Source organism: Podarcis erhardii, assembly GCF_964252035.2.
Source record: "Podarcis erhardii genome assembly, chromosome: 17".
Taxonomy (NCBI): Eukaryota; Metazoa; Chordata; class Lepidosauria; order Squamata; family Lacertidae; genus Podarcis; species Podarcis erhardii.
In genome coordinates this window covers 10,730,161-10,754,111 of record NC_138515.1, presented here as the reverse complement: position 1 = coordinate 10,754,111, position 23,951 = coordinate 10,730,161, and the positions used below count along the sequence as shown (strand labels likewise).

General features: G+C 45.2%; 1 protein-coding gene across 2 annotated transcripts in view; it reads right to left on the bottom strand.

The window, feature by feature from the left end:
• TMEM39A (transmembrane protein 39A) overlaps nucleotides 1–22,096 on the bottom strand; it is a 28,147-nt gene extending 6,051 nt beyond the window's left edge. The window contains exons 1-4 of one of the 2 annotated variants that reach the window (XM_081845305.1): nucleotides 21,882–22,096; nucleotides 5,831–6,024; nucleotides 3,952–4,174; nucleotides 2,889–2,972 (exon numbers count right to left, since the gene is read on the bottom strand). In XM_081845305.1, coding sequence (XP_081701431.1) covers nucleotides 2,889–2,972; nucleotides 3,952–4,174; nucleotides 5,831–5,943 — 420 coding nt within the window. In that variant the 5' untranslated portion in view covers nucleotides 5,944–6,024; nucleotides 21,882–22,096. The remainder of the gene's footprint in view (nucleotides 1–2,888; nucleotides 2,973–3,951; nucleotides 4,175–5,830; nucleotides 6,025–21,881) is intronic. The other variant, XM_081845306.1, reaches the window with a different exon arrangement.
• Nucleotides 22,097–23,951: the final 1,855 nt, after the last annotated feature.

Below are 23,951 nucleotides of genomic sequence, written 5' to 3'. Positions count from 1 at the left end.
CCATCAGCCCTACAGTTTCTCTTCCTATATGCCACAATACATTCCAAGGAACAGCCTGATCTACCATCCCCACACGGTACAGCATGGCTCTCAAAGCCAAAAGGAAACCATTTTTATTTTTATTTCTTTGCTAGACTTAACAAAATAGTAATGAATGCTTAAAATATAATTTTTTGGGGGAGAGTACTGAAAGCAAGTAATTATATCCTCCTTAATACTGCAGGTGTTTGTGAGGGTAAAATATTAGCTTAGTGTTCTCTCAGACGGTAGTGAGACAGGGAAAAAAATGACATTACAGTTGTATCTTAGAAGTCGAATGGAATCTGTTCTGGAAGTCTATTCCAACTTCCAAAACATTTGGAAACCAAAGCGTGGTTTCTGATTGGCTGCAGGAAGCTCCTGCAGCCAATTGGAAGCTGTGGAAGCCCCGTTGGACGTTTGGCTTCCAAAAATAGTTTGCAAACTGGAACAGTCACTTCCAGGTTTGCGGCGTTCAGGAGCCAAAACGTTCGAGAACTAAGCTGTTCGAAAACCAAGGTACAACTGTACTGTTAAGATACAGAACCAATCAAAACAAAATCTACCACAAGGGGTGAGTGCTACCCCACTATAGTGCCTTCAGTAAATAATAAACCTTGTTTTCTCATTGTTTGTTTAATCAGCCAATTTGGTTGATGCTGTGGACTACAGCTCCCATTATATCTGACCATTGGCCATGCTGGGGGACAATGGGAGCTCAAAATATCTGGAGGGCACAAGGCTGGCTATGCCTGTTTTGAATGGGTGTGCACATGTGTCAAACACTGGATTTCTGAGGACCATGCTGACCCAGCCATCTCCAAAGTGTGGGGCTAACCAAAAGCAGAACAAGTGAGCCAACCACTTCCCTTTTCCAAACTTCTATGGTAACAAGGCTCTAGATCAGGGATAGCTAATGTTCTACTCTCCAGATGGACCATTGACTCCAATGGTCAGGGATGATGGGAGTTGCACAACAGCATCAAGTTGGCTATCCCTGCTCGAGTTGGTGTCATGAACACGTGCAGCGGCATTCAAGATCAGAGGAATCATGGATAGATTAATTTCCATAGATCACAGCCTGGGACATTGGGCCCCAAATTCAAGGTGTTGGTACTAACATAAGGTCCTGTAAAGCTCAGGACCAGGTTACTTTAGAGACTGCCTTATCCCTTATGTACCCAGTAGATCCCTCAGGTCTGCAAGCTCTAAAGATCTCAGAAGCCTGCTCCACAGTAATACATAATAAGGCTTTCAGGGTGGCTGCTCTTGTTCTGTGGAAAGATACACACTACAGTGGTACCTCGGTTTTCAAACGTAATCCATTCCGGAAGACCATTCGAGTTCTGAAATGTTCAAAAACCAAAAACTCAATAGCCCACAGCTAGGTTTTAGGATCTTGCACTCAGTGGAAGCCATGTGGCTTGTTCAACTTCTGAGGCGTGTTTGAAAACTGAAGCATTTACTTCCAAGTTTACGGCATTTGAAAACCGAAATGTTCATCAACGGAGACGTTCGAACACTGAGGTATCACTGTATCTGCACTTTCTCAAAACAACTGAAGACATTTTTGTTCCAACACAGGGTTTCCAAGCTGGACAAATGTGTCTTTGCCTTAAGTGTCTATTTTGCATTGTTTTAGTTTTGTTGTGTTTTTGTTTCTTAACCTTTCTCATACTTTCCAGTGGCCTTAGAGGTTGCTGCACATGTAGCATCTAGAGCTATCTGAGATCCTTGTAGCAAAGTAAGTTTTGGAAACAGAAAATGCAGTATCAGAGGTCTAGGAACCACTATTTTATGCCCAATCAATAACAGTCCAAACTCTGTTCAACCCCAAAATCTTATATAAAGTCACCAGAAGCTTGGACTTGGAATGCCATGCACATTTTAAAAAGACCTATGAACAACTGACTTTCAAACTGGCAGTCGAGAGATATCTCACCAATGAATCCCACCCTGTTTGCTCGTCTGTTAATCTCACAATTTCTCCCTTGGTTAATATTTTTAAGGTGCAGCCTCTACTGACACTGTCAATCTTGCTTGAATGAAGTGCTGTTCACTTAATCTCTGCCTGATGTATTGCTATAGGTTCCTACTGGAACCTCACTGACTCTACCACTAGTGCAAATCACCCCAGGCTAATCCATTTTCTGTTTGTTAAAATTTAGAAGAAGAAGAAGAGTTTGGATTTGATATCCCGCCTTTCACTCCCTTTAAGGAGTCTCAAAGCGGCTAACATTCTCCTTTCCCTTCCTCCCCCACCACAAACACTCTGTGAGGTGAGTGAGACTGAGAGACTTCAGAGAAGTGTGACTAGCCCAGCAGCTGCATGTGGAGGAGCGGAGACGCGAACCCGGTTTCCCAGATTAAGAGACTACTGCTCTTAACCACTACACCACACTGGCTCTCAAGACTATTCCCAACAAATCCTCCCTCAGTTCCTTTTCTTTTCACCTGATGTGGCAGCTGTTAACATCAATAAATGGCAGCACTTCACCAAGGTGAGTAAACATGTAGGCCAGGGGTCAGCAAACTTTTTCAGCAGGGGGCTGGTCCACTGTCCCTCAGACCTTGTGGGGCCAGACTATTTTGGGGGGGAAATAACGAACGAATTCCTATGCCCCACAAATAACCCAAAGATGCATTTTAAATAAAAGGACACATTCTACTCATGTAAATACATGCTGATTCCTGGACCGTCCGCAGGCTGGATTTAGAAGGCAATTGGGCTGGATCTGGCCCCCGGGCCTTAGTTTGCCTACCCATGATGTAGGCTTTCATGTGTGGCAAATAAAAAAGAAGACAAGCATCATACTGAGCTCATTCTAAAGCTCCGATTTCTTTGGGAGAGTTAATTGTGACAACATTACCTCAGAGATGAGGGCCCATACCAGCCTCCGCGCCAGCATCACTGTGATAAATGCTGCCAGATGGTAATCAATGAGGTGAAAGTTCTAAAGGAGAAAAGAACAGCGTATTCACCAGGGTGAAGGAGAGGCCAGAAAGGCAGGAGCTGCTGAGATGACATAGCAGAAGCATGGAAATTCCTATAAAGGAGAACCAGGACACACTGTGAACCATTCCAAGTCTGCCAGATAAAGAGGGACAGATTAAGCACATAGAAGCAGCTTGGGAAGGCTACCGTATTTACAACTGCCACTTAGAAAGGAAATGCTAGGAGCAGACATTCTGTAGTTACCTGTGAATTTCGGGGGGGGGGGTTGAGGGAAGGAAGGCAGTAAGCATAGGGGGAAAGGCCCCACTCTTCTGGGGTTGTGAAGCCAGCCTTTGGTGTCTGGAGGAAGGGACTCTCCCATCAATCTCCAGACACTACACACACACTCAAACATTAAGTGAAGAGAAAAATGGCCAAACACACAAAACTGCGCTGGCAACAGCCTCACTCCCTTGAAGGAAAACAGGAGGTGGGGGAAGGGGCTGTAAGTGGGGAAATGACCAGATCAGGATGAGTCACAAAGCAAGGAGGGAGGGGCAGAGTGGGAACCTTTTAGAACTCCATTAGCCCAATAGATAGTAACCCAATAAAGAGAGCACGTAGAGGGAAGACCTGGCTGCCCTCGTTCCCTTGATAAAAACAGGAATTCACAGGCAAGTCCAGAAGATTCATTGCTCCCCTTAAGGGAGAAAGGCAGCTAGTTTAAGGAATGTTGAGAGACAGTGCACCCCAGGGCAGGAACCCCAGGGCCAAAACCTCCAAAATGCCCTTCCTTCCCACTCCCCCAAGTGTAGAGCTGCCTTGAGAAGTCGTAACCCACAGGCTGCCTTTGAGGGAGAAAAGGGGTGTATTTCATAATGTCTGGGAAAAAGAAAGGATGGCAGACTTGGTGATGTCAGCTGAGCTACAGAGACACCATGATTAAACTTCCCTAAGCAAACCGCAAGAAGGGCATGCGGCCAGCAACATGGACTCACCAGTGACGTACAGGAGGCAGGGTGGTTGTATGGGTACCACCACACGGTCTTATAGATATTAATATACTGAATAAAGAGGGCCACCAGCAAGTAGATGAAAAAGAAGAACTCAAACAGAAGGTTCCCGTCTACAGGCAGCTCAGGGATTCGGCAGTGTCGCACAGGCTCAGGGGTGATCAAGGCTGTAATTGGAGGAGCAGAGAGGCTGATAGCACTACCATTCCTGAAAAAGAAAGAAACAACACGTCACACTAACTCTTGCCAGTGTTCCTGGGATATCTCACCCTATTGTGGGTTAAATGCTTAGCATTCAGAGTATTTAAATCGGTGCTGGGGGAAACCTCTGCCTGCAATTTTGGCCAAACAACACCCACATGCTTTAGCCATGGCTCCTGTAGGGTCTACCTTTCCTTTGCAAGAACAGGCAAATCAAGCTATTGTTGCCGCCTGCAAAATGCTAGCTTGGTTATTGCTGCTTGCAAATACAGTGCACTTTGCAAGCACTGTCAATCAACTGACCTTCAGTGATGCAAGTGCCATCATGATCTCCAGCGGTTCCAAAGTCTTGCAAGGTTTGCTCACTCCTTGCAAAGCTAACACTAGGGGGGATGGGGAAAGAAAGGATCTGGTGTGCTGGCCGGATTCAGTTTCCCACACCAGGTTTAAATTGTTCAACGTTAACTACCTCAAGAGATCCTTACAATTCTTTAACATAGGTCAATATGTTCATCACCATATTGCAGATATGGGGCAGATTTGTCTAAGGTCAACTAGTAAGAAAATCACAGAAGAAAGGTCTGAACTGGGCACTTTTTGATATGCAGCTTAACCGCATGTACTACACTGAACAGTCCATAACACCAAAAAGCAAAGTACTACACACAGTACTCTCAGTGATTCAGAACAAGTGATTTCTCTCTCTCTACACACAGCCTCTGGTAGTATGGGCTGTGACATGAATGACGAGTAGCACCTCACCACAGGCAAGTGCGATGTATGCCTTTGTCAAGAATTTGACACTTTTTAGCCTAGTATGGTGGGATGGAAGCACACATGTCACTTATGTCCTGTGTCCTTCCACAGGCGCCCCTTGTTTTTCCACTTCTGCAGAAGCCAATACCAGAAAAAATGGAGCTCAGACCCTCAAGCAGAGATACCAAATTTTCCCCAGCCTAATCCTGTTCCAGCTTTGTCTGTTGTACCAAGAATAAGATAATGTAACCAAGCAACCCCCTGACATTAGATGCCTAGCAGTGCATTCCAATCCTCTGGTTTCCTTATCTTAGCTTTCTCAACCTTCAAAACTTCTATGATATGCAATGTTTATTAATGAGCAATGCTCAAGTCAAGGCCACAATTTGAAGGAACAACTGGAAATTAAAATCCAACTAGCTGGAAGAGACACCCCATGACCCAGTGAATATCCAAATCTGAGCGCTAACTCTTGGAATGCCCAGAAGAACAAAAAACAACTGGTTTTTTGTGACACTTAAAGATGCTTGGATGAAAACACTTGTATGTGTAACCTTGATATAAGAACTATTGCTTTCTTTTCATGTGTGCTGTACCTTATGAACTGGAATGGGTGGGCCACCTGAGGGAAAGGGGTATGCAAAGGCTTTCAGGTCAGGTATTTCCTGTCTTCCAGACAAATGCCTGAGGTGACAATCCACCTGAATACCTCCATTGCCCAACAGGAGTATGAGATATAAAATGAGCCAAACACAGAGTCAGGCAATCACACACTGACAAATTCAGGGCAACAACAAGTGTAAAGAAACAAGATTCTTGTGAACCCAAGTGTGACCTGATGATGACAAGTAATAACAAAAGTTCTGCCTCCCACATTTAAGCCCACAATATTACGTTTTGACTTAACCTGTTTCTTAGACTAGTGCCGTTGCCACAGTTCCCACCAACCAGCGTCTGGAGAGAAGGCAAAGCTGAACGGCTTAGCTGCTGCCGACTGGGTCCCCTCCTTCCACCGGGCATGACCAGGAACCAATCCACCTCTTCCACTTCTGGCAGCCTTTGCCCTGAGATCTAGGTAACAATTCGCAAGACTTTCCAGCTCTGCAAATGAGGGGAAAAAAGAAAGAAATTAGTTCAACTGTGCCTCGAGCATCTGCTAAAATGAACTAAGTGCCTTGGATAACACCCATGGCCCCAAAACTAGCCTTTTACAAAGTGTCAAGAAGCATATGGATAGGAGGAATTCAGCTGGCATGGTGTACTTCAGACACTTTCAATAAAATCCTGCAACAAAGAATCCTGAACCAGCTTATCAGCCATGAGGTAAGACAACAGGACTTAGGGAGTACTAACTTAAGTTTAAGGAACAGGAAACAGAAAGAAGAAACAACAGGCAGTTTTCCCATTGGAAGGATAAAGTGAAATTCCCCTAGGATTGGTATTGGAAGGGCGGGATGCAAGATTATACTGGTTTTTGGTCCGATTTTGCAGGGCTCTTCTTACATTCTTATCTAAAATATTAGCAACATTCCTTAACTATTTACAGTACCCGAGAGTTTTGACTTCTGCAAAATGTCTGCAGAAATCCTCACATGGGTGACTAGCTGCAAAGAAGTCAATGCTACTGGACCCCTCATATGAACAGGGCATTTTGGCAAGTGTAACTTGAAGCACGATACTTTGGATCCTACTAAAACAAATAATTATATTTCCGCTCTGATACATCGGAAAAGACGGATTTGAATGAAGACAGTGTTGTTTCACAACAATGGCAAATATGAGACAGTACCTGGATTTCTGGATCCCAGCCTATTAATTGCGCTTTTGTTTCTACTTTCACTGATCCCCAACTACCACCTGGGAGTAGAAATCCAAACCTCACCCTCAGCCCACGCCAGGGAACATAACCATTATAGGTAAGAAGATAGGTGGGGAATCTGTGGCCTCTCCAAATGTCCTGTGCCTTGTTCCTATCTACCCCAGCCAGCATGGCCAATAGTGATGGACTATAGACATTGTAGGGACCTGGGTGGAGCTGTGGGTTAAACCACAGAGCCTAGGACTTGCCAATCGGAAGGTTGGCGGTTCGAATCCCCGTGACAGGGTGAGCTCTCGTTGCTCGGTCCCTGCTCCTGCCCACCTAGCAGTTCGAAAGCACGTCAAAGTGCAAGTAGATAAATAGGTACCGCTCTGGTGGGAAGGTAAACGGCATTTCCGTGCACTGCTCTGGTTTGCCAGAAGCATCTTAGTCATGCTGTCCACATGACCCGGAAGCTGTACACCGGACTCCCTTAGCCAATAAAGCGAGATGAGCGCCGCAACCCCAGTCGGTCACGACCTAATGGTCAGGGGTCCCTATACCCTTTACCTTTATAGACATTTTAGACATTAGGAAGGCCACATAGCCACCAGAATTAGGAAGATAATATAGTTAGGGCACATAATGCAGACCATTTTTATAGCACCACCGATGTGCATGACATTGTTTTAATCTAGACTCATACAAAGGAGTAAGTTGCCATGACTAACAATCATTCCAAGCTTTCCTCCTTTACTTCAAAATAATTGTCAGTAATAGCTATTGGTCCTATATTTAATTAGTATTGAAAGTTGAAAACCAGCATACGACGTTTCCTTTTGGGAGGTTTATATGAACAATGATGTGGCCTAGGTTGTGGTTGACACTGATTTATTTGGGATGGTGGAAACCCAGAACAGAAACAATCCACTTGGTACACAGCAAAAACGAAAGGACAATTCCATGTTAGGGATTATTAGAGGAGAAAATGAAAAAAAGACGGCCAATATGTATTTATAGTGTACATTGTGTTTGCAAACTGTATACAGTCCTGCTTGCCTCATCTACAGTATAAGTTCAGAGAAGGGCAACAAAACTCAAAGGGTTGGAGTCCCTTAATTTATTTGTATTTTAGTACATAAATATGTACCCTGCCTTTCCATTAATAATGCCCAAGGCAACTAACATTATAAAAAACAAGATCAGAAGTAATGCAATAAAAACTTCTAAAAGCAGGTAGAGCCACAGAAAATACGACTGGCAAATGTCTGACAAAGCAGATGAACCTTTAACAGGCACCAGATCACTCAGGGCAGGGAGTTCCAGAGGAGTTCCCATAGGAATTTCCATTTGAGGAAGTGCTTGAGCAGCCTAGAGAATTGTTTCCTCCTCAAAACCAGACCTCAGGGTTGCACAGTGAAAATGACAGTTGATTTAGGACTAACAGAAGAGAGTACATCCCATGAGGCATAATTAGAGTGAATTCTGTAAGTTGTGAAGATCGCCTTTGCTCGTGTGTAAGTTGCCGCCACTCCTGGCTAGGTTGCCTGATTGAACCCTTTCTCTCTGGACAGCCTTGCACTCGTGGCTGTCTCAGTCGCTGGCAGAATCCGTCAGTGGGCGTTTCTTAAACTTCTTCCAGCAAAGAAGTTCTTTGACTCCAAGTCTCCTCCTACTCTCCCTGCGCGGAAGTCTTCTGCGCAGGGAGGGTGTGGGCAGTGGAGTACCCGTGCTCTCCCCACTGGTCTCCGGTGAAGAGTCCTGGAGCCTTCTCTCCGATTCCCCCATCTGCTCCCCTTCACCCCTGGTGTTACGCTGATTTCCTTCCCCAGCAGATGGACTGCCTCTCTCCCTGCTGGGACCCTCTCCGGCATCGCTCTGGAGCCTTCCCTCCGCCTCTGGCTCCGATGGCAGTTCCCTGACACCCGCGATCGTAGAAACTAGTCACTGATTAATCTAAAGGGGCGCCATGTTCAGAAGCACTGCACCTCTGGATACCAGCTGCCAAGGATCAAAACAAGGGAAGTCCCTTGTCTTCATGCTCTGCTTGTGATCATCCTGGAGACATTTAGCTGGAAATCTCATGCAGTTGGAGCCACTGCTGGAAACAGGATTCCAAAATAGATGAACTATTGAACTAGCAGTGCTCTTCGATTATGGCGTTACTTCACTTGACCAGTTGAGATGCTACAAGATGACATTTAGCTGCCAAGGCATAGGCCTCTATTGAGAATTAACATGTGAAGCAAGCATGTTGATATGGTGGGGCTGCCAAAAGATGCAGATGAAAGATGAGAACATTGTGTATATCAAAATAGGTTTTGTGGCCATACAAACTTAGATCAAAATATTACCCCTTATTCAGGGGATAAGAACTCAATGTCCTAATCACTTCTTGTTTCTTACTCTCAGTGTTGTTATCTACATTCCTGCCTATGGTAAGAGTTATCTACTGCCACATTAAAACTACAAGACAGGATACGTATCTAGGCGGATTTCCTGGGATCATTTAGTAACTGCATCACATGACAGCATGGATTCACTTTCAACTTTTACAAAATAGGGGCATGGTCCAACCACATTAGAAGTGCTTCAGTCCTGTTGATTCTAATGAGAGAGATATCAGAATGTGCTTAGTTTTATCACTGAAAGCTTTAATTAAAATATATGCAACATTCTGTTACGATCTGGAGAGCCAAGTCTTTGCTCAGTTGCAATTATTTTGAATGTCTAAAGACCTGTATGTATTGCAGCAACACTGTTTGCCTTATGGAGTCCAGCTTCCATATTGACACACTGGACTTTCGAGTTCAAAGTTGGCAAAATCTTTTATTTACTGACCTTGGATAACACTGTCAATCAGAATAAAATACTATTAGTAGGGAAAAAAGCAGCATGTACATAAAACTGACTTTTCGTTCAGATTCCCTGATTTCTGCTTTGTGACTAAAGATAAACATTTTAAAGAGAGTAGAGAAAATGATGTTATGTGAGAGAACACAAACACATATGTGCATTAAAGGGAAGCCAGAATTACTGGCGACAAAGGCTGACAAGATCCTAAACAGCTGCCACTTTGCTAGAAAAAGTGATTCTACTGGCATCGCAAGAACAACTAATCACAAAATGTAGAATTTTAAAAACTTGCTAAAAAGGAAACTTTTCTGTTAAGCTTTGGATAGAGCTAGGTAATAGAGAAAAATGTGGCTAGATTTTGGACAACTGTGACAGCATTTGAAATTCCCATTGTTCTAGGCACATGTGGAAAATGAACATAAGATTTTAGCTGCAGTTCATTCATTTTCAGCTTTGTATTCTTGTTATAAAAAAGTGTGCCTAGACATTCCATTGTTGCACCCATAACCTAGGTTTAAGGTGCCATTTAGCTCCTAGCTTTCATATCTCAGTTTCTAACACTGAATTGTTATCATATGGAATGAGGGACTATTACTACTACTAATTTATTATCCGCTCTTCACCCTAAGGTTCCTGGGTGGGTTACAGCCATGGTTTGGCCTAGCATTATGTCTGCATCCAGGCTCACAGTTTTAACTCGCTTAACGTTATGTGTGAACTGGACCAATATACTGTAAGGCAATACTTTTACTATGCAAGAAATCTTGGTTTGAAATGTGTATATATACTCCACCTCTTATAGTAGAAGGCCCACAAATCAAAAGAACTTGCAAACCGCTTCGGCCTCGTCTTGCTAATGGTTGGGCAATTCTATCTGTTGTATTCACTGGTGCTGCAAACACCATATTCAGTGTCATTGCATATAAGCATAATACATACAGATAACTTGCCATGTTTGCTTACATGCAGTAGCCAAATTACTCATACTGTGCACCCTTCAGTTTTATTAGGAACCATTACTATTAATTATTTTTGAACTTTTAAACTGCCCTTCATCGTAAACGCTCCCTGGATGTGTGTGTTTTTGTACAAATCAATATAAAATTAACATTATAAACACATGGATCATACAACGCAATTACAGTCAATCAGTAATTCAGCAGCAGCTCCTCCACACACAAGCATAAAAAAGTGATTAAACATGCAAAGGAGCTTAACGTGGTAGACAGCCAATGCACCACTGACGGGGAGAAAGTTCCAGGAAAATGGGGCACCCTCACAGAGAAAGCTCTGCATTATGCTCCCCCTCAACAGCCACACTCATTGGCAGAACCATGAGAAAGACCCCCTCAGTCAATCCTAAGGGAGGAATTCAACGCAGCACTAGGAATATCATTTTTGCTTGCCTAATAGCAAGATCTCCCCCTCTCTGTCCCGGTGTGCTATTCTGGGGGCTATCGCAACCCACCCAAGCCAATTTGGTGGTCGAGGAGGAAGAGTCACTGTGGAAGTCCTTGTGCGCGCTTCTGCTAGCAAGATGGATTAGCTGGATTGGGCCCTCAGGCACAGGCCTGCAAATACAGTACCAAGGAAGCAGTGGCGTAGCGTGGGGGGTGCAGGGAGGGGGCCGGCCGCACCGGCCGCAACATCTGGGGGGGGCGCTCGCCGCCTCCGGAGTCGCCGAAGAGCCTCGGGCGCAGGCTGTAGCAGAGCCCCATGTCTCACGGAACTGACGAGCTGTGCGCGCGTCTGGGCTGAAGGCATCCGGCAGGCAGCTGCTCTCAGCGTGGGCGCGGACGGCGCGCCAGGCAGCCCCTCCTCACAGCCCCGCCGCCGCCGCTGCAACTGTTGGGCCATGTTGCATTTTCCTCGCCTCTCTGCCCTCCTCCTCCGGGCAAGCGGCGTCGTTTGGGCGGCAACTCGCCTCAGATCACCTGACATGGACCCGCCGCCGCCGCTGTGGCTACCTTACCGTAAATACCCCAGCCCAGGAAGCAGCAAGAAGAAGCTGGCAGTGGCGGTAGGTTAGGGGTTAGGGGCGCAAATTACTTGCCTTGCCCCGGGTTAGGGGGCGCAAATTATTTGCCTTGCCCCGGGTTAGGGGGCGCAAATTACTTGCCTTGCCCCGGGTGCTGACAACCCACGCTACGCCGCTGCAAGGAAGGCACTCCTTCAGATATTTGGCTCTTAAGTCATTAAAAGCTATATTAACCAAAGTTAATCCCTTGAATTGGGCACAAACTGGTAGCCAGTGCACCAGCAGAACCAGTATTATGTGGTTCATTCTTGCTGTACTACTCAGAACCTATACAGCTGCTGTCTTAAAAAGGAACCCCACATCTAAGACATTAGACTAGGGCTTAGGTATTAGCCAAAAAGTGGGCCACCATCAAGCACTGGGACTTTGCCCGTTTACATCACACAAACAAAACCTGACTACTCCCAGAGACAGTCAGAAGCAGGGCTGGCCCAAGCGCAGCTGACAATTTAAATTCTGTAACCGAGATAAGATCATAGGTATACGCGTGGGTAGCAAATATTTAATCCATGTTTAAACTTGGCACCAACAACCCATTAAAATCACAACGAGCCACCATAAGTGGGGGCAGCCAGGAGCTGGTAAACAGTACTGGGAAGGAAAAAGTGTTAGACTTTCTCTGTATTAGACAGTTTTGCACAGCTCAACAGCTTTTTCCATAATGGAGATAGTTTGGAGCTGGCAAAAGCATGCAGGTAGGAAGTCTGGGAACCACCTGCTTTTCTGCCACAACCTGATTAATGCCCACCAAAAGTAACTTTTCCCAGTCACATGCAAGGTTGCAAGTACCATGAAGTTAAGGTCCCAGAAAGATAGGACCACACTGCAACAAATAATTTCACAAGGGTCTTACTTTTCTTTGGGAAGCCCTAAATGGTTTCTACCAAGTATACGCACGCTGCAATTCCTAGCTATTTGTGTTTTTCCAAACTTGGGGGAAGCTCACAGAGTCATTCTGTTCTGAATCAAAGTCATTCTTATTTTGGTGCATTCATTCCATTATGTGTGTTATCCCAGATATTTATGCAGCTACAGACCTGATCAATGCAGTCTGCATAACATATTGCTTCACCACAAGGTATGTTTACAAGTGATTAAAAATCAACAAGTTCTTACAAGCCAACACGAACGCAGCAGCCTCAGAAGAAGATACTATGCATGGAAGCAAGGTTGAAAAACACATTAATTCAGGGGCGTAGTGTGGAGGGGATTGCCAGGCTGATGGCCCTGGGCACATTTTTTTAGGGGGCGTGGCACATTTGGCCCCTCACGCTGCCCTGCCAGCCCTGTGCTGCTTTGCAAGGCTGGGATCTGATCTGAATGATTTGCCCAGCAGGGCGATATGAGAAGGACGCAACAGCCATGTACCTTTTGGTACCAGCCTCTCCCTTGCTTTGCGAAGCAGGGATCAAAGGGAGCATGGCTGTTGCATCCTTTGTACGCCACCCTGCCAGTCCCAATCTAATTTGTGAGGCTGGGGCGATCCAAGGGCTGCGTTGACCAGCCCCCCGTGTGGGTGGGCAGGCAGTGCAATGTGGTTCTGCTTGGCTCTAGTGGGTAGGGGCATATTCCAGTGGTGGTGGCGGCAGTGAGGGCTGAAGCATTGCGCATCCACCCCAGGCACTGGCAAACCATGCTACGCTTCTCTATTAATTGCTACTAGAAATAATTTGTTCTCCTGTAGCCCAAGAGAGAGTGTAGCGTGCACAGAAGGGCACATGCCCAAATGAATGAAGGGAGGTGGGGACCTATCCCTCCTCATGAACACCACGAAGAACTTGTCCACCCACCAAGGAACTCCACACCATAAGAGAATCAAAACAAGTGAGATAATCTAAATAAGATGCACAAAATAGTGCAATGTTTTTTGCATAATATGATGCAATCGTAAGTACTGACTGGATTTTGAAAACAAAATGAGTTAACAAGGGAAAAGCTTTTCACATGGTGACATTTTCACAATTAAGGCTGATTCTGAAAGCAGATATATTTTTGCAAGGTGTGAATTAGGGATACACATTCTTTCTGTTAACATACAAGCAGTCAACTTGGCACATATCTTTTTTGCTTCTATTGAAAACCACTGGAAATGACATGTTGAGTGATGGGAAGGGATTTTAATGACCCTAAGAATCAGGAGATGGATGGACAGGCTAATTAAAAGTATTCAAAAAATAGAGGTATTTTATATCATTTCAACATAATTTGCATGATTGGTGCCTTGTCTTGATGGACATTTCTTTAAAAAATATACTGGAATGGATCCAGTTTAATGTAGTCACACATAAGTCCCACTGAAATCAATGGGTCTTGTTAGTCATGACTAACATGGGTTGGATTCAATCTATTTTTTATTTTTGTTTCACAACAGAAACTCATTGAATCCTTTTAAGAAATATCAGTTTACATTATTAGTATTTATTATTTATACAGCACCATTTTAACAAGAGCATGGAACTGGTCTCTCAGTTTACATTTATTGAGCTTAGAAAAATGAATTGATTGAAAACATTAGAGCAGGGATTGCCAACCTGGTGCCCATGGGTACTGGTGTGCCCACTAGTACCTCCTATGATGCCTGCAAAAGGCTCAGTAAGTATCTCCTCAAAAATCCAAAATGCATGAGACTGGCAGTGGTAGGGGGATGCCCACATCTTTTTCTGTTTCTGTCTCTTTCCATTTCTTTACACGTGGCAGCCATTTTGTGTTATGTCAGACACACTACAGCTGCTATGTTCCAGCATTCAAAATTAGCCAGGCGCCAGTCACATTTTGCGACTGAATGGAAATGTCCAGGAGCCATGCTTAGTGCCTAGCATCTTCACTTTCCTAGTTGCAGTCAGCTGGTCTGCCAGGTACAGCGGCAGCAAAAGATGCATGTCTCTTGCTGCTGCGCTACCCCGCCAAACAACTGATCTGCCCGGTAGCGCAGCAGCAAAAGATACACTCCCCCCCCTTTTTTTGCTGCCGCACTCCCAAGGTGAATCAGGTAGGAAGACTGGTAGGAAAAGGCAAGGTAGACTGGTAGGAAAAGACACATTTTTTGCTGCTGCACTACTCTGCAGTCACCTGATTCACCAGGCAGCAATAATGATAATGATAATAATAATAATAATAATAATAATAATAATAATAATAATTTTTGCTGCCAGGCAAATGAGGTGTTTGGTGGAGTATAGCGGCTGCACTACCCTGAAGACCTCCAGACTGGCCCAGCAGCATTTTGTTTGTTGTTGTTGTGGGCTGCCTGGTCTGGTAGCGGGGTAGAAAGAAAAAAGGCGCCTAGACATTTTGTTTTGGCGCCCACAGCCTAGGTCCCAGGAGCCACATAGCTCCTAGCATTCCTATCCCAGTTTCTAACAATACATGCACCTATACTACTTTCTCAACATTCTCAAATGTGCCCACTCAAAATGTTTGCGACCTCTGGACTAGTGAGACACTAGTGAAAGGGATACAGGTGCTGGAAAAAGACCAAGTTTGGATGCATACTTAGTCGTGCTTAGAGAAGACCCTACTGAAATCACTGGGACTGAAGTTAGAACGGTGGGTGATATCCAACTTAGGTTGATGACCTGCACCACATACCTGCAGGTAAGCCCCTTTGACCTCAACAGGACTTACTTCTAGGCAGACATGTATGGGACTGTGCTATGAATTGCGTAAGACCACTGATTTTAGTACATCTGTTCTGAGTATGACTAACACTGAATACCAGACTAAGTCTGGATCTAAACTTATAAAGCAGGAGTGAGAAACCTTTTTGGTTCCACAGGCAGTTCCTGGTCATATTTGACAGGTGAATGGGCCAAACTACTGTCAATCGCATGACATCACAATGTGCAAGGTGCTTTGAAATTTTGAAGTTGGGAAGTCCTCCACCAAACTGTTTTAGCAGAGGAACACATACAGGTTTGCATGGAATCCTCTGCAAAAACGATGGGGGGCGGGGACATCCTTTTAAGTGAGAGATTCTGATTCACCTCTACCACCCAACCTCATTATTGAACTAGGATTTATAAACTATTAATCAACTTCCTCTTATCAATAGTGACTAGTTGCATACCAAGTGTGACCAAGCAGGATTTATTACAGGAGGAGAGTTGAAGAGCAGCCTAACTAAATACATAGGGGATAATTATTTACTGAAACATATGTAACATTTGTTTGCTTAGATTAAAGGAAGATAAAAGTAAACCTATATTTATACAGCACCATCAGTAAGCGTGATATTTTATAGTGTATAAAAAAGGTTTTCCTACACTGAGGAGCTTGCAGTGTAATCTTACAACAAAGAAAGAGGAGATGCGGTAAACATCAAACATGTAGGTGCTTCTGTTCATATGTATTTAATTTAGGCTTAGTTCCATGCCTAGTTACCATAGTGCGTAGGAACTAAGGGGTTATGTCAAAGGCTTTATGGAAAAAGTTGAGTTCCGAGGTGAGATTTGAAGGAAGAAAGAGAGGAATCAAGATAGTTGCAGTATCTTTTGAGGGAGCAGAAGACCTTTGCACAGTGAAATACAGTGAAGCCAGAGAAGGAAAGATTATGGGTAAGGTTGAATGTGCCCATATTGAAAACATGGAACCGAAGTGAACTGGCAGGGCAGAGAAGATGGACTGTTGGTGGCGGTGGTTGCAGGGCCAGAGGCTGACCCAAGAAGAAGAAGAAGAAGAGTTTGGATTTGATATCCCGCCTTTCACTCCCCTTCAGGAGTCTCAAAGCGGCTAACATTCTCCTTTCCCTTCCTCCCCCACAACAAACACTCTGTGAGGTGAGTGGGGCTGAGAGACTTCAGAGAAGTGTGACTGGCCCAAGGTCACCCAGCAGCTGCATGTGGAGGAGCGGAGACGCGAACCCGGTTCCCCAGATTAGGAGACTACCGCTCTTAACCACTACACCACACTGGCTCCCAGGGGAAGGGAGCAGCGATTTATGGGGTTTATGCCTCCTGCGAGACAGGAGTCAGGGCTGGAGGGAGTGGAAGAGTCTGAGCAGGAACATATGGGGAAGGGATGCAAGACAGGAGCCCGAGTGAGAGGAAGGGTAGGATGCACCAGGAGAGGAGGAAGACAGGGTACCTGGATGGTGAACGTGGGCCGTCAGATGGAGGTACTCGAGTTTGGATGGAGACGTGGTTACACCAACAGTCCAGCTCAGAGCATAAGCCTGAGGAGGGGATGCCAGCCACTTGTCGGCAGAAGTATGTGCACGTGTTCTGTGCACCTTAGGAACTACTGTAATTGTGTGCTTTGTCAATAAAGAATTCTGCTACCTACCGTTTGACTTCCTTGGGCTGGGTGTGCTCAGGACACCAATGAAATCATAAGCAACCGTTAGGCAGATTATGGGAAAAAATATTCTTTCCTGAAATACTTTTCTTATGACTACATAAATTGTAATACTTACATCAGATTATATCCAGTGTTCGAAACTCCCATTGTTCTAGGCGCATTTTGTGACAGGGAATTTTATTAGCGCGAGCAATTTCTGAGCTCTGGGTGCAGTACTGGGTGCAGATTAAAACTGCAGAGTGGAAGGAAAGGAGGACCTTTTTCTGTCTCCCCACTTCCAGCTGTTCTGTGAAGACTGGAGAAGAAACCCTCTTAAGAATATTAGGGGGGTGGGCAAGGGAAGGAATAGACCAGGTGAAAAATGAACATAAGATTTTAGCTGCAGTTCATTCATTTTCAGCTTTGTATTCTTGTTATAAAAAAGTGTGCCTAGACAATCTCTTGTTGCGCCCATAACCTAGGTTTAAGGTGCCAGTTTCTAACACTGTTCATACCCTTCGAGTACTTCCAAATTCAGAACTATATTTTGTAATGTTGCACCAATTTAGAAACCAAGCTTGGGGAAAATTTAAAAAACAACAACAAAGAAGCTATGTCACCTGCTTCTTAATTTAACTAACCAAGGGAGCAAGATATTGCATATTTAAAGAGTGGCACCTTTCCAACATAGTTTGGAAGATTATGAATGAGTCATGGACTTGCATGCTTTCCTCCCCTTCCAGCCTCTGGTACATGGCTTCTCTCTCTATTTCCTGTTTAGCACCAACCATCATTTTGCCAAAACATCTGAACTATGAACCTGCCCTTCTCTGGGGAGTGCAATCCCATCCAAAGCAGCCTTGTCTTTACATTTCTTGGAAAACTCTGCAAGCATAATACTGCCATCTTGTCTAACTCAAGTTTCAATTTGCTGGCCCCCATCCAGCCCGTTAATGCCTCTAGGCACTGTTCTAGAACCTCAGACACCTAGCCTGATTCAGATGGAATGGAGAGATAAAACCACTCTTAGCATTTAGCCTTGAAGATATATATCTAGAGAGAGAGAGACAGAGGCTTCAATTAAAATAGACTTTTACATTCACGAAAAATATAAAGGCTGATGGTGTGACAAGGATTAGTTTGGATATATATATTGTGCCTTAGCACATTTTGTCTTTAAAATCAGAGATGAGGATGAAATCTAATCATTTATCGCCACAAGTATCAGTACTCCGATCCTCAATATGCTTATTTTAAATTCTCATTTCAAAATACTCTTAGGATTGCTAACTAGAAGGTGTGACCCACCAAAACTGCCATGCAGGTGCCCATGTGCATAAAGCCCATGGCAAAGCTCAGACATACCTAGGACTGAAAAACAGTATGTGGGGCCCAGTTGCTTTGCAACAGCAGCTGGCAACTGCTACAACCAGCTGGAGGAATCAAAACAGTTTCCTAGCCAGGAATATAGCACCACGGCCTTGTTGATCCTTGTTGATTGTTGCCAATGCTCACACCACTTACAACAGCTTGGCTATACCTAGAATTGCACAGCAGCACAACAGTGTACAGTACTACATGAAAAAGACTGGATTTAAACTCAACACTCGATTCACTGGACAATGGCCACATTCGTCCATAATGCTACCAAGAAATCTAATTAGTCTGCACATTAGCAAGGAGTCCCTATTTTGCTCCTCTTTTTCTAAGGAGTAGAGCAGGGATCAGCAACCTTTTTCAGTTGTGGGCCAGTCCACCATCCCTCAGGCCATGTGGTGGGCCAGACTATATGGGGAGGGGGGGAATGAACGAATTCCTATGCCCCACAAATAACCCAGAGATGCATTTTAAATAAAAACACACATTCTACTCATGTAAAAACATGCTGATTCCCGGACCGTCCATGGGCCGCATCCAGCCCACGGGCCTTAGGTTGCCTACCCCTGGAGTAGAGAAACAAATCAGAATAGCTGGCTTCTCACTCATTGTTAATTTGGAGATAAACACAGAATACTAAACCAGCTGATAGCCATGGTTTGTTGGCATTGCATGTAAGCACAGCCTATGGTTCTTAGCAGAGAGTAGAGTGATGAATACATATTTCTATTCTTCACCAGTAATTACAAGGAACCTAAGTAGGCACACGCCCTTTGCAGATACCAATGGAAATATTCAAATGATCAACTTCAAAATGGAAAATCTGTGAGAGACAGCTAATCTACTTGTTTCAGAGTGCTGTAAATTAAGTTGAGCATCCACACATTTTAAGGGTTGAGAAAAAGGAAAACACTGTTTGGTGACCCAAGAAGTTTCTGAGTGTAAGTCAGAAGTAGGCCCTTCATAAACTTTTCCATTAGCATATTTTTCAAAATGGAGCAGGCAGCTTCCTTTCATTGTGTCTGTTTCTAATCTTCACCAAAGTGTCCAACCTCTCCTGCCTATTCTTCAGAAAAATGAATTAACAGTAATGGGAATTTACCCTTTTAAGAATAAGAATTATTAATTATTTCATATCTATTATTCATGAAGACATTACTCACATGTGCACTAATGTAAAACCAAAACCAAACCTATTTTAGTCCAAAATTCATGAGCCACTTCCTGAGTTCAAGTGACCACAAGATATAGCTTCCTGACATACTGTATAGTAGGAAGAGATGCTATTTAAACTAGAAAATTAAAGCTGCAATTCACCTTCCTGAGAGTTAAGCCCTACTTAACTACATCTGAATACATGGCTGAACTAAAAATATAACAAATTTTGTCATTTCATGTTGAGCCAGCAAAACCACACAAGATTATTTCAAAGTACCTTTCGCCTTAAAACAACCACCATCATCCACACAGGATTTCCTTCCAGAGGTAGTAACATTTAGGAATGTAGTGTTAATGTGCATTTTGATGACAACATAGGTAAATGGTTGCATTGTAATTAACACTTTCAAGGTGCTGATCAACATTGTCCTGTTGGGGCGATTTCTCAACTGGGGCCAGAAGCCACAGGTGGATCCTAACGAACACAAATTCTGTTGGAGGTGTTTTGAAAGACAGATCCCAAATACCTGCAAATTTGGGGGATAACTGAAAAAAGCAAATCCCATTCTTACCCACATATGCAAGTTACATTTACACAGGCAAACTGCACACATTTGAGTACGGTAACAATATTATGCTTTAATCGTTTCAGTTTCAGTGTCTGTTTTGGCTTAGATGGGCACCAAATTGATCAGAATTCTGAACCTGATTTGGGGGGTTTGCTCTGCTATGTTTGGAACCCACCTGTTTAGTCCTTCTAACTGAAATGTGGCAAGCCTTACTGTTTAGCAGATGTGCAACCTTATCTTGTGCCACATGTTTAATCAGACAGACGTTTTTTGAGTTCAGTCGGGCTTATTTCCCCATAAAGTGTGCACAGGATGAAGCCTAGGCAAAATTACACAATGTTTAGAGAGGCAGTCAAACGTTCAGCTCCTGCTGAACGCCTGATTCTGAGGGATACTCCTGAAGTGCCTGACACTAATATGCAGAGCCAAACCTTTCAAGTCCAGATTTCTTTTTTTGGATACAGAAAAAGGAGAAGTTTAAATAAGCCTCCACAGAATGGAAAAAACATACATATCAGCCTAGGTAAACTCGGCCCTCGAGATGTTTTGGGACTACAACTCTCATCATCCCTGACCACTGGTCCTGTTAGCTAGGAATCGTGCTCAGGTGTCGTTGGACTACAATTCCAACCACCCCCATTACTGGTTGGCCTGGTGGAAGATGGAAGTCTAGCAACATTCAGAGGGAACAAACTAGGTAACCCTAGGTTTTCATCTACAACCATAATATCACCCAAGGAGAACGGGAGGTGGCATTTTTTATTTTAAATGTGAGGCAACCTAATTCCTATACAGAAAAGGGGGTTGTTGAAGAATGAGGTGGGGGCATGACTTTTTTCGGCTGGAACTCACCGGAACTCAGTTCTGCCACCTCTCAGGTGAGTGCCATTGGCATTCTAAGAGAATGAGGGAGGTGTTCGTGGTTAAGTCCAGCACCTCTTTTCCTAGAAAAATAGGACTGGGTGAGGGAAAGAGTGCCAAATTGTATCAAGGGGAGTGGTAGGAGGAAGAAGAACCACCTCTCCCCATATGAATCAACTTCGACCCTGCAATCAATGTCTGTAAGGCCTGAACATAGGAACGGGCCTGTTCTGAAGTGGCTCCCTGCTTGTGAAATGCTGTCTGCAGGGAGGCTCGCCTGGCACCTTCATTACCTACCTTTAGGCGCCAAGCAAAAGTGTTCCTCTTTCCCGGGGCCTTTGGCTAATTATACAACCTATGGGCATTTAAACCGCGGCTAGAGTTTTTTTGCTTCTTACGCGTTTTCATGTTTCTGTGTCACAAACCGCCCTGCGATCCTTACGTGAAGGACGGCATAGAAACCTATAAATCAATCCATCAATAATGCATAAGTAAGTAAATAAGAAATATTCTCAAGTGGTGTTTGAGAGTGAGAGAGAGAAAGAGAGAGAGAGAGAGAGAGAGAGAGAGAGAGAGAGAGAAAGAAAGAAAGAAAGAAAGAAAGAAAGAAAGAAGTGAAAGGCACCTGAGGAAGAAAAGTGTATGTATTGGGGAGGAGGGGGCGGGTTGGGATGCCAGTGAGTAACTGAGCAGCAGCAAACTGGCAATTAACCCAACGGGAAGGAGGAATGGATGAAGAGCAGCAGAAGGGGGAAGAAAGAGGAGAAGGAGAGGAAATTAAAAAAAAGGAGGTCTTCCCCTTTGGCTGAGAGACAAAGAAAGGCGGGCGGGAGCTAGGCCGACGGGGGAGGCTCCCCTCTCCTCCTCCCTTGGAAGGGCCTTCCTGGACGGTGGGGCGCCCCGTCCGCGCACCCCTCGCCGTGAGGAAAACACGAGCGTGAGGGAAGGAAGGAAGGAAGGAAGGAAGGAAGGAAGGAAGGAAGGAAGGAAGGAAGGAGCGGCCGCTCGCTCGCTCGCGCCCACTCACCGCCTCTCTAGCAGCACCATGAGGGGGTCCCGCCGCCGCAGCAGCAGCAGCAGCCGCCTGCCCGCTCTCGGGGGCCCGCCAGGCTGCGGAGGGGACCCGTCCCGGAACGTCCCGGTCCGGCTCCCCGTTTCCTCTTGTCCCTCCTTCGCTCGTTGTCGCCGCGACAGCAGCGGCGGCGCCTGCAGCTCCTGCCGCCCTGAAGAGACGTGGCAATGAGGGGCTGATGCGCTCATCAGCGTGCGACGAGGGAGGGGCGGCGGAGGCGGCGGTCAACCCGGGAAGGGAAGAGTGCGCGAAGGTGAGTGGCGGCGGCGGCGGCTGCGGCGGCCATGTTGGGAGTGGCAAAGGACGCCCGCTGCCCGTCCGGCGCTTCCCCCCGTCATTTGGCTGAAGCGGGTAGCAGCTCGGCTGGTGCCGGCGATGGAAGCGTCGTCTGTGCGATATATATTTACCTATATGTTGCACCATAGGCGTACGCTTGAAAGCAACGCTGTGTCCCCCCCAAAGCCGCTCACTCACGGGTTCCCCCTTGCTCAAGCGGTTGCTACGCAACTACTGGAATAAAATACTCCTATATGTGGTGTGTCTTGGGAGAAAAGCAATGACAAACCTAGACAGCATCTTAAAAAGCAGAGACATCACCTTGCCAGCAAAGGTCCGTATAGTTAAAGCCATGGTTTTCCCTGTAGTGATGTATGGAAGTGAGAGCTGGACCATAAAGAAGGCTGATCGTTGAAGAATTGATGCTTTTGAATTATGGTGCTGCAGGAGACTCTTGAGAGTCCCATGGACTGCAAGAAGATCAAACCTCTCCATTCTGAAGGAAATCAGCCCTGAGTGCTCACTGGAAGGACAGATCCTGAAGCTGAGGCTCCAATCCTTTGGCCACCTCATGAGAAGAGAAGACTTCCTGGAGAAGACCCTGATGTTGGGAAAGATGGAGGGCACAAGGAGAAGGGGATGACAGAGGACGAGATGGTTGGACAGTGTTCTCGAAGCTACGAACATGAGTTTGACCAAGCTGCAGGAGGCAGTGGAAGACAGGAGTGCCAGGTGTGCTCTGGTCCATGGGCTCACGAAGAGTCGGACATGACTAAACAACATATGTGGTGTGTGTGTATGTGTAAAATTCCATGCACAAACGCACGTGCGTTCACACACAAAAATAGGATCCTATGGAATGAGCCTATAGACACTAGACACACAAAGAAACAGAGCAATGGGTTCCTATGGGATGCTACTACACTCACACACACACACACACGGTTCACACTTTTTGGATTTGTTAAGCAAAGGTGCAGGTTTCCATTCACCCTACCTTGCTCTTCCACCCACAGAATTTTAGCTTTAGGGTTAAAAGGTGTATTGGCTTTCTGGGACATGCTGTCAATTTCATTTATGAGGGCAAATGTTGATATTTTGATATCTGCATCTCAAAGTCGCTCTGCAACAGGTTTGAAAACTGTGTTCACACACACACAGTCTCTGCAGTAAAGTCTTGCAGGTAAAGTAAAGTTGCAACATGGCAAGCAGCGGGAAGTAGCAGGGAAGATTAATTTTGCTGCTTATAATGGACACCCTAATAGATCACTCACGGGGGTGTTTAGAGGCACAGATACATCCAGAGGGTGTTGGAAAGATTGAGGGAGATGGAGCAGTATTAAGTTGTTGCCTCCTCACTTGTGTGCATGGCATACTCCTCCATTTCCAGCCTCCCTTATACAGTTCTATAATACTGTAACTCCAAACGCACATCAAGAACCAAGACAACAGTCCTATGGCAGTAAAGTCCAAGGAATTTAATGGGATTTACTTATCAGTAAATATGTGGGTGGTGCTGTGGTCAGGGGCGTAGGAAGGGTCAGGGTGGAGGGGGCAGGCTGCCCCGGGTGACACTCTGGGAGGGGTGACAAGATGGCCTGCCTCCCTCCAGCTGTAGAGTGGCAGAGGGTGTGCGCAGTCCCTATGGGCGCCACTCTCGCGGCATCCATACGGGCTGCCTCTTGAATGGCAACTGTATGGGCTGCCGCATGTGCGCAGTCCGTACTGGATGCCACCGCACATGAGTGG